This window comes from Micromesistius poutassou, assembly GCF_964030765.1.
Source record: "Micromesistius poutassou genome assembly, chromosome: 13".
Lineage (NCBI taxonomy): Eukaryota > Metazoa > Chordata > Actinopteri > Gadiformes > Gadidae > Micromesistius > Micromesistius poutassou.
This window is the reverse complement of record NC_140283.1, coordinates 4,046,609-4,057,330: the sequence shown is the minus strand read 5'-3', so window position 1 is coordinate 4,057,330 and position 10,722 is coordinate 4,046,609. Positions and strand designations below refer to the sequence as shown.

The 10,722-nt window shown below is 53.9% G+C and overlaps 1 protein-coding gene across 1 annotated transcript in view; it reads right to left on the bottom strand.

Moving 5' to 3' along the window:
- Positions 1-10,722, bottom strand: part of tln2b (talin 2b) — a 69,050-nt gene that overhangs the window by 9,418 nt on the left and 48,910 nt on the right. The window contains 19 exon segments of the mRNA XM_084477828.1: positions 7-62; positions 306-364; positions 366-395; positions 397-489; positions 1,649-1,789; positions 2,121-2,201; positions 2,203-2,283; positions 2,573-2,716; positions 3,260-3,382; positions 3,514-3,603; positions 4,853-4,946; positions 5,452-5,591; positions 6,342-6,539; positions 7,018-7,137; positions 7,594-7,802; positions 9,340-9,442; positions 9,989-10,117; positions 10,299-10,433; positions 10,544-10,657. Of these exon segments, the coding sequence (XP_084333954.1) occupies positions 7-62; positions 306-364; positions 366-395; positions 397-489; positions 1,649-1,789; positions 2,121-2,201; positions 2,203-2,283; positions 2,573-2,716; positions 3,260-3,382; positions 3,514-3,603; positions 4,853-4,946; positions 5,452-5,591; positions 6,342-6,539; positions 7,018-7,137; positions 7,594-7,802; positions 9,340-9,442; positions 9,989-10,117; positions 10,299-10,433; positions 10,544-10,657 (2,140 nt within the window).

The following is a 10,722-nucleotide window of genomic DNA, read 5'->3' as shown; positions in this document are numbered from 1 at the left end:
GGATGCACTTGTTGATGTTGTCGATGGAGTAGTCGCACTGCCGCTGGCCCGGCGCCTTGTCCCTGAACACACAGGACCCTCAGTGAGGGAGGGAGGGAGGGGGGGGGACGTCCACGGGGGGCACGTATAGAGGGCCGTCTGTGGAGGGGATCGCCGCGGCTAGAGGCTTCCTCTCACGTCTTATCTTTGCTCTAATGGTTCAATTTAATTAGGGGCCAGCGTGATGAAGTGTGGTCTCTGTGGTAATCCTCCAGCTCTATAGAGGGCGAGGTCAGGGGGGGGGTCAGGGGGGGGCGGGCACTGACCTGATGGAGGTGATCAGACTCTTGATGGAATCGGACACCGTCCGGGAGTGGCCAGCCAGCCACCGACCAGGTGGGCGGGTCCTTGGGGTTTGAGGACCAACGAGCGAGCCGTCTCCAGCAGGTAGGTGGAGCTGTCGAGCATGCACCGGGCCGAGCGCACGATTGGCTCCTGAGCGGCGGATCCCTTCAGGGCGGGACACGGAGAGACAAAAACGAACATGATGTGTTACGGTTTAAATCCCATCCGTGGTCCCTCCGCGGCGGTTAACGGAAAAAAAACCACGCAGGTACGATGGAGAGAGTTGTTCCTACGCTCCCTTAGAGAGATCACGAGCTTTAGTCACAGATCGGGAGGGTTCTTTTGGCTGAGGAGCAGGTAGAACACGGAACCCCGCTGGTCTTTACGATGCGGGCGTCCCTCGGTGATTAGATTAACAAGGTGTGGATGAGAGCAGCTGCACATGAGCGTTCGTTTAACACTGCCCGGCAACAGATTACAGCTGTAAAACCTTGAGGTGGGCGCCGCGGCTCTGCTGCTGCGGCTCACATTGTTTGCTCACAAAGACAGGAAGGAAAATCCAGCCTGTTTTTCCATCAGCCCTCATGTCTTTAATAGAGTGAAAATCACACATGAAGCCTGGTTCATCCCTGGGTTGCCTGAACAAAACCCTGCTCTGCTACGGGCTGGGACACTGTTTTTTCAGGGAACTGCATGCACCAATACATCGCAAATACCTTCCCTTCCTGTCTTTGAACAAAAGTACACTTGAGATTTGGTTGAGATGAAATGATGATGTTTTTTCCTATCATTTCCAAGATGAAAAAATCATAATTCTCCCACAGCGCCCCCACACAGACGAAGCAACAGCCCCCATGCACACTGACCTCACGGCTGATCTGAGCCCCCTTCCCCCCTACCCTGTGGCTGATCTAGCCTAGCCTCCTCCACACCTACCTCGTGGCTGATCTGAGCCTCCTCACACCTACCTCGTGGCTGATCTGAGCCTCCTCACACCTACCTCGTGGCTGATCTGAGCCTCCTCACACCTACCTCGTGGCTGATCTGAGCCTCCTCACACCTACCTCGTGGCTGATCTGAGCCTCCTCACACCTACCTCGTGGCTGATCTGAGCCTCCTCCACACCTACCTCGTGGCTGATCTGAGCCTCCTCACACCTACCTCGTGGCTGATCTGAGCCTCCTCCACACACCTACCTCGTGGCTGATCTGAGCCTCCTCACACCTACCTCGTGGCTGATCTGAGCCTCCTCACACCTACCTCGTGGCTGATCTGAGCCTCCTCACACCTACCTCGTGGCTGATCTGAGCCTCCTCACACCTACCTCGTGGCTGATCTGAGCAGGGATGCTGGCGAACTCCGGGTTGTTGGCGAAGGTGGAGAGGTTCTCCACGGCCTGGATGAGGGGGCTGGTGGCCACGTGGCACTTGTTCCGGTTCTCCTCCGAGAAGTCTCCGTCCAAGGCCTGGGGCGGAGGGATCACACCGGCCGTCAGCTCTGACGCTCCCCCACTAACACTGCTCACAACTCAAACAACAGCACTGAGAACACAAAAGATCATGCTAATAGTTCAGCCAAGCTTATAATAAGAATACAATACTTAATACAAATCTTTAGATACTGACATGATACTAAATTATACATTGACGATGTTATACTTATGATGATTTATCATTGTTATTATTAAATCATTGCGAGGGAAGTTGTCAGAAACATATACTGTATATGTATTTCACTATACAAATGTAATGGAGAGTGAAGCCCAGCGTCCCGAGGGGCTGCAGTGTGAAGCGGACCTTGATGGTCTTGACCAGGTTGGCCGTGGTGTTGGCCACCTCCTTGGCCGACTGGACGAACTGCCGCCGCGCCACCGGGTTTGGACGTCCTGGAGGAGGCCAGGCGGCAGGCGTTGCAGAGGGCCGAGGTGTGCTTGGCCACGATGGTCGCTGAAGACAGGACCTGGACCGTCGGAAAACAAAAGGTACGGTCGGACGATAATAATCCTGAATATGTTAGGTTTACATAGTAAGTTAATAATAAAGAAACAAATGTGCAATGCTGTCCATAATGAGCTTCTGCAAATAGGAAACGGGGACCAAGCAACACCTTCTCATGAGCCCCCCTACTGAGCCATTTATCTCAAACCACATACAAGACATTTTGAAAACTTTAAGAACTCCACAGCTGCCTCTGGGAGTAATAATAACAGTGGTGCTATGAGCGGCTCCTCGCGGACCCCCGGGCCCACCTGCGAGGGACTGCTGGCCGGGTCCACCAGGTTCTGACAGGCCATCTGTATGGCCTGGTTGGCCCGCGCAAACTGAATGGGATCCACCAGGCCCACCTGGCCGGACAGGCTGTTGGTGTCCGAGACGCCCACCAGATACGAGGCCTGCAGGAACAGAAAGCTCTTTGTCAACCTGGCCTAAAATAAGAGTAGTAGACACGTCTTTGCTGTTATTGTTATTAAGAAACGTACAAAAGAACAAGCACTTTGTCAACCTGGCCTTAAATAAGAGTAGTGGAAGGTCTTTACTGCTATGATTATTATTAATGAATGTACAAAGGAACAAGCACTTTGTGATGTTAATTTAATAAAGCGACGCAAAAAGGTTATTATTAAGAAGATTACAAAAACAACCAGGAACGTTTGGCCGGGGCCTTGGTAAAGGGAGGGGGGGGGGGGGGGCGTGGCACAGCGCTTCTACTTTCTTCTTCTGGGGAGTCTCACGGCTCTGCGCGACGGGTGCAAACTACAAAGCCTTCTGAAGGACTCGTGACGAGGAGGAGGAGGAGGGAGGGAGGAGGAGGAGGAGGAGGAGGAGGAGGAGGAGGACAGCGCGGGGGCGAGGAGGAGATGAAAGGAGACGGGGGGGGATTAATCCGTGTGAGGGGGGGGAGAGAGAGAGAGAGAGAGCGGGGGCTGTGATCTCACCTGCCCGGCGGCCTCCGTCAGCCCACACAGAGCCTTGGAGGCGACGCCCACGCTCTCCCCGAAGGCGGCCACGTCGCCCGTCTTGCAGTGCTGAGAGATGCCGGCCATGGACTCCCCAAGGACCTGCGGGCGGCAGGGGGGGGGGGGGGATGGAAATCAGGGGTTGACACGGAGGGGGGGGGGGGGGGGGGCCTTGAGCGGCTGACCGGGTGCATAAACAGAGCGGGCGCGGCGGCGAGAGACACTGCTGTCACCTTGGAGTTCTCCATGACGCTCTCGATGCAGTCGAAGTACGACAGCTCGTTCACCGGCTCGTTGGGGTTGTCGAGGAGCCCCCGCACGGCCTGGACACACACACACACACACGCACACACACACACACGTATGGACACACATACACACACACACGTATGGACACACATACACACACACACGTATGGACACACATACACACACACAAACAAACACACACACGTATGGACACACATACACACACACACACACACACACACACACAACAGACACACACACACACACACACACACACACACACACACACACACGTATGGACACACATACACACACACACACACACACACACACACACACACGTATGGACACACATACACACACACGTATGGACACACATACACACACACACACACACACACACACACACACACAACAGACACACACACACACACACACACACACACACACGTATGGACACACATACACACACACACACACACACACACACACACACACACACACACACACGTATGGACACACATACACACACACACGTATGGACACACACACACACACACACACACACGTATGGACACACACACACACACACACACACACACACACACACACACAAACAAACACACATACACACATACACACACAAAACTGTATTATAGCAAGGTTTGTTTTGTATAACCACAGGGTCAGATGAATCACACTGAGACAGCGGTAACAAAAGGTGTGTCATTTATAAGTAGAAAACAAATGATGAATATAATATAGAAACTTTGTTTAGTACAAACTATGTGTTTGTACTAAACGTAATATATGTGTGTGTGTGTCTCGACTAAACTGAGTCTGTGATTCTCTTCAAAAGGGGTGAAATTGATGCCATTAGATCTTCCTGCGCTCTGCAGACAACATGGCGGCTGATGAATGCGCGTTGATTCATGGGAGGCAGGGGGACGAGCTGCAGGCACTAGAGGCCCAGCGGGGGTAAATGATTGGCTGATTAATTCCCATGGAGACGGTGCACGAGCAGTGCATCAGCAAAACACTGTGGATTCCCGCACGCCAAGCGGATAATAATCGGTTGTGTTCGGTATATATACTTAAACCTGCACCATGTACAGTCATAGCTATAGGGGGGGGAAAGTGGACCGGATTCCAACGATTTAAAGTGAAAAATCCCTGGACGGATTAACTCCTGGTAGGGCCGGTATATTAGTGAGAAACTGTCTAGTTCTGATATGTTGCAGAAAAAGGCTGCAGTAGAAGAGTGCCAGGGTCCGGGCTTAATAGGCAGTGTACATGACGGTGTGTGACACCAAAGGATCCTACCTCCAGCTCCCTCAAGGCGTTGTCACACTCCTTCTGTCCGGTGGCCTGCTGTGTGCACAGTGTAATCAGCTGGTTGATGCTCTCTGTCACCGCCCTGGAAGCACAACATATACCTTTTACCCATCGCTCTCTTTTCCCACACCCGCTCGTACACAGAGAAACGCACACACACACACACCCCCACCCACCCACACACACAAGTGCGTGCTCCCTACGAGAGCCGACCGCCCGTGACACACAGGAGCGACGAGGCGGTGTTGAAGCATGCCTGCGTCGGGCCTTGCTGAGCACGGATGGGCTCCAGCCAGCGCTTCCATCTTCCTAATTGGACAGAGAGGAGGCAGCCAGGCCCGCAGTGGCCCTCTGGGGCTGGCTGTGGGACTTGGCTCCTCTCCACTAAGTAAAAAGGATCCTTCTCCTCCAGCGACGGCCCACAGACGTGGCAGAGAGAGGAAGATAACGCTGCGATAACGGATAGCGTCGCGAGGTGACCGAGGAGCGGCCCCGCCGAGATGTAGCCCTGAACTGCAGCGTTTTGTCTGATGCCGACGGTTTCCTGCGCGTTGCATCTTGATTGCATCTATGGCGCCCTGTCTTACCTGGCGGCCACGGCCAGGAGGTTCTTGGCGTTGGCGGCGCCGGGGTCCACGGACAGGGACTTGGCGGCCAGGAGCAGCTTACTGGACGCCATGGAGATGTTCTTCAGATTACCGATGACTTGAATCTGATCGTCGCAACTCTGCGAAATCCGAAAGACAAAAGGCACACTTGTTTCTCTCTGGGCTCCGTCCGCAGCGATGAATCAACTCGTGTCAAACACTGTTATGGAATGGATCTTTCTTTTAATGTAATGTAAAAAAAATGCACAATCACAAGAGTAATGAAAGCAATCTCACAGCCACGGTTTACGGGTTAACGCGGAGTAGGACAATGAACGCGCTCATTTCCCCCGTCTATCCCCTCCCGACCTCAGCCTGTTGTGCTACGCACACAGCCTCCCTGCTCCCCCGATGATCCAAGCAAATTAACGAGCAGAATAACCAGAACATCATCACGGATCTCATTATGTCTCACTGTGCTAATACTCGGAGGGACAAGCGCGTGCCTGCGAAGGGAATGAGTCCGTTAGCCGTCATCACCGAACGAGTCCATGCCCCTCACGGCGTTCACACCCACAGGAAGGAGGTCATCAAAGTATCCACCCACTTGATATTAACCCTCTAACGTACGCAGAGTCCAAAATGCACCCCCACCCCCAACAAATAGATGATCGAGTTGAGCTTATCAAATCTGGGTTACATTTAAAAGCCATTTGTACCCTGGCAGGTAAAAAGACCAAAGAAATACCCTAATATTGGACCCTAAATGTGTGGGAAAGCGTTCCTCCGACAGAACCAGTAACACAAACCATCCCTAAAGCACGAGGCCTTGATTAACAGCGGGGCCCGGGGGGGGGTGGCTTCAGGAACCAGGGGGGAGGCGGGCCTACCTGAGTGTGGCCCGCCATCTCGATGCCGGCGTCCAGGAACTCGTCAAAGTCCTGGCTGAACTTCCCCGAGGCCATGGCCAGCTGGCTGCTGGTGCCCCGCGAGGAGTGCACCACCTCCCCCGCAGAGTGGTTCAGCTCGGCCGCCGTGTGGTTCAGCTCCGTCTGGGCCTCCTGGTACGACTTACCGCAGGAGGGCAGCTGCACCGCAGGGGGACGGGGGGGACGGGGGGGGGAAGAGGAACACGTTCACCATGATGAAATGGAGCAGCTCACATATATTATAAAGAAATAACCACACCATTAATGAGAGCCGACGAGGACGATAATTCAGGTTCCTGTTGTCGGAAAGCCCCGAGGGAAGTAGAGGCGTGCAAAACTTTTGATCTACGATCAAATACAGCGATACATGATTCTCTATTTATGCCGCCATGCAGGATTCAAGGCCTCCGAGAGGAGTGAGCGCTCCTGGTGTGTTTGGTAGGGCTGTCAAAATTGCTCAAAAATTACGTTTGAATATTCGCTCAAAAAAAACCCACATATATTCAAACTATTTGAATATCTATATTTGCGCATTATGTCATTTTCACTTTTGAATGTCTGTTTTAACTATTCAAATATATATTCGTCTTTAGAACATGCGTTGACAGCCCTAGTTTGTGGCCGCGGCGGGACTCACCGTGTCCACCAGCAGCTTCTTGCTGGCCTCGCCGATGCTCCGCAGTGCCATGTCCACGTCCTTCTGGCCCGGCAGGCAGTTCACACAGTTGTTCAGGGAGTGGGACACGGCTTTGGCCACCTGAAACACATTGGCACATCGCTCTCCGTAAAACAGGCCCTCCTTCATCAGCTTAACAACAACCGGCTAGACACACACGCGGTCCCAGGGCGGTGCTTTGAGGCGCGAGAGAGAGACGAAAAACCACAACAACAGCTCCTCGATGCAAAATTACACGGCCGGCTCACCGCAATCCATGTCGCTAATGTAACGGCTGCTGTGGCAGACAGATGCCAAACAATAGGGGCCTCCCACGTGGAGCCCCGCCAGCTACACGCAAACAGCTCTGACTATGTGCCCGCACCCCTGAGAGGGAAGGCCCTCTCACACCAGAGGAGATGGGAGGGGGGGGCCATGACAGCGCTGACAAGGGCATAATCGTCTTGAAGAAGGAGGAGGAGGAGGAGGGGAAGGTTCTTGCGGGAGCAAACCTGCTGCAGCCGTGCTGTGGTTGCAGAGCGGGGGATGGGGGCTCACCTGCGCCAGTCTCTGCTGGCTCTCGGCGTCGCCCGGGTGCAGCAGGGCCTGGTGGGCCTCGTGGATGAGCATGGCCGAGCCCTCCATCACACACTGGGCCGAGTCCAGCATGGCGGCCGAGGCCTGGGGCTCCATGGTGCTGGCCGCCACGCCGCGCGCCGCCTGGGCCAGCGTCCGCAGAGCCTGGGCCGTCTCCCTGGCCGCTACCCCTGGGGAGGGATGGGGGAGGGCGCCGGGCCGGGCGAGTTAGTGAACGAACGGGTCCTTTCTAGAGTATTCTCATCAGCCGCTGTTGTGCTGAGCTATAGGAGTCAACGCGTTCTGCTCCGGTTTGGGTTACGTTAGGGTAACTGCATATTTTCTTTCAGGATTCAATTAATGAGTAATCTTCTGCCATAATGACATTGAATTGCCTGCCGTCTGAGATTAAAAGGTGCTATGGGTAAGATTAAAGAGCTATCATTTGAGGGTAATTAGTTAGAAATGCCACCGCCATCCGTCAGCTATTAGTGGGTAAAACGCTCTCTGAGAAAACCCGTTCTTGTCAACGGTGCACCTGCATCTGCCGCAGCCAATTTAGATTTCAGATTTGCTCCCGGCTCATTTCTGACCAATCATGGAAATTTCTTCTCTGATTGGTTCGGGGAATACATTTTGCCTGTCAATCCCAGGTGGGTGAAATGAGACACTCTCCATGCGGACGCAACGCGGGGAGAGAGGGTGCAGAGAGGAAGGGGAGGTATTTTTGGGTGGTTTAGTTTCTGAATCGTGGCTCTCTTCGGCTCTTTTCTGCTTTCTGGCTCAACAGCTCTGAAATCATCCCCACAGCAGCTTGTTAGAATATTCTCATCAGCCACTATTGTCCTGCACTCCAGAAGCCGACACATTCTGCTCTGGTCTGGGCAACTGATTAGGACAGGAAAACAGTGCTCTATGTATTTAATAACCAATTGAGAATTTTGCCGTCGTCATTTCATTGCATTACCTGCAGCCTGCAAACGAAGCAGGCTGCTGAACACATTATTTCTTGTCATTTATTAACACAGTATCGAATAGCAAGACATCACCCGCACACCAGGTACGACTTTGAATAATTACAGCGTGTGGCGGGCTAATTATTTAAACCCTTCAGCTCGTATATTGAAACGCCGCATGAGAGCGGCCCTCGGCTCATTGCATTATCCCAACTCGCCGAGCCGGTTGGCTGAAATGACATTAAAATCGAATGAAAAGAAGAGGAATGAGCAGCCGGCAGCACCCAGGGCCTCCTGGTGCCCCAGAGCCGTGGCGCTACAGCTCCACCATTCACTCTCTGTCTCCCCTCCCCTCTCCCGACAGCACCCATTCAGCTCCACTCGGAGACAGATAGTCCACCCGGGCCCAGGACGAATGAGAGGACGAATGAGAGGACGAATGAGAGGACGAATGGCCGGCCGACTCACGGGGGAAAAACACATCACCGCCCGACTTCTGCCCCTTGTTTACACTTGGCACAGAGTGGCGGGAGTGGCCGGTACGTTTATCTTTGTCTACAATTACGCAATAAAAAGCATTACAGTATAATTAATCATACAAAATCGGGCAAAAAAAAACGAACCCAAAAAACCAGAAGAGGCAGTTATCAGAATCAGAATCCTTTTTATTTGTCATTGTACAGTGTACCAACGAAATGGTGGTACAGTGTACAATGTAGACCGTACACTGTACAGTCAGTGCAGAGCTGTGATTGGCCGACGCTCCTCTCACCTGTGTAGTGCTCGTTGCCCTGCGCGGCGCAGGTGAGCAGCTGGGCCATGGAGGAGCCCACCGCCTTGGAGGTGCTGCCCAGGTCCTGAGCACACTTCCCGAGCTGGGGGGGGGGAACCAGCACCGCAGAGCTAAACACATGAGCTACTGCATCCAGTCTGTCATATTTAGGAATATTTTATTATGATCTGACATTTTCCATCTCATATTATACCACAGCCTTGTCCAATACTTGATCCTGATGGGTCAATAACGTTCCAATGGCGGTTCCTCACTAACGGGACTCCTCTGCCGCTTAACTGCTCAGAGTCAACGTGCTATGAATCCAACGTTAAAAATACAACTAACCACCAGATGTTTGTGGCAAAGCACCGCTTTAAAATTTAAACGTCGTCTGATTCGATAAAAAAACATTAACATTAAAGATGAAACCATCCAATATGTAATCGTTGTTGGCAACTGCGGTTCGAGCGGAATTAACCGCCGCGGCAGGGCGTCCGGTTAGTGGACGTGACGCCGGATGATCTAATAACCCGGGCGTCTGGGCCCGCTGCCCCGTGACGCGGTGGCGGCGGACGTGAAGCAGAGCAGTGGGGTTTGTTCTGCGTGCTAGCGGGTCCGGGGCGGGTCCCGGCGTGGTGGTACTGACCGACTCCCCGGGGAGGGGCCTCAGCTGCCCGTCGATGACCGACATCTTGGCGTCCTGCAGCTCGCTCCGCAGGGTGTGCACCGTCTTCAGGGCCGAGTCGATCTCCAGGGGCCCGCACGCTTCATGGGCCTGCGGTCGGGAGCGGTGGAAGACGATCCAAGCGTTAATAATAAGAGTCTCTCCCCCCCCCTCGCTATAAGCGCCAGAAGGAACACGCACATGGGGGGCATCTGTGCAGCCTGGCCGAGTGGAACAGGTGGGCAACCAGGCTGACAAGCGGCCGTGTGGCGGTTGTTTTGAATAAACAAACCTTCTGGGTCGCCGTGCGAAGTTCAGCCAGGCAGGTGGCCAGGTTCTTGGAGCACTGGCCCAGTTGCATGGCGGCGGCCTGGTCCGTCACCGTGGGAACCGCCGCCTTGGCAGATGTCACCATCTTGCTGCAGGGCTAAAAGGGCAGGGTAATGGAAACACAACAGGACGGGGGCCGCATGTCACACGAGAAGGCAGGCGCCGGCTCCATATGCTAATGTGTGCGAGGGGGCTCGCGCCGTGTACCTGCAGGAAGCTCTGGCTGGCCATAATGAGGGCAAGCTGGGCGCTGAGCTCGTCCGGCTGGGCCTGGCTGCTCCTCATCCCCTGGACCAGCTGGGGGATGCAGTCTGCGACCAACTGAGAGGAGGGAGAAAAACAAGAGGACGGCCCCCGGTTCTAATCAACGGAGTGCAATCCGCTCA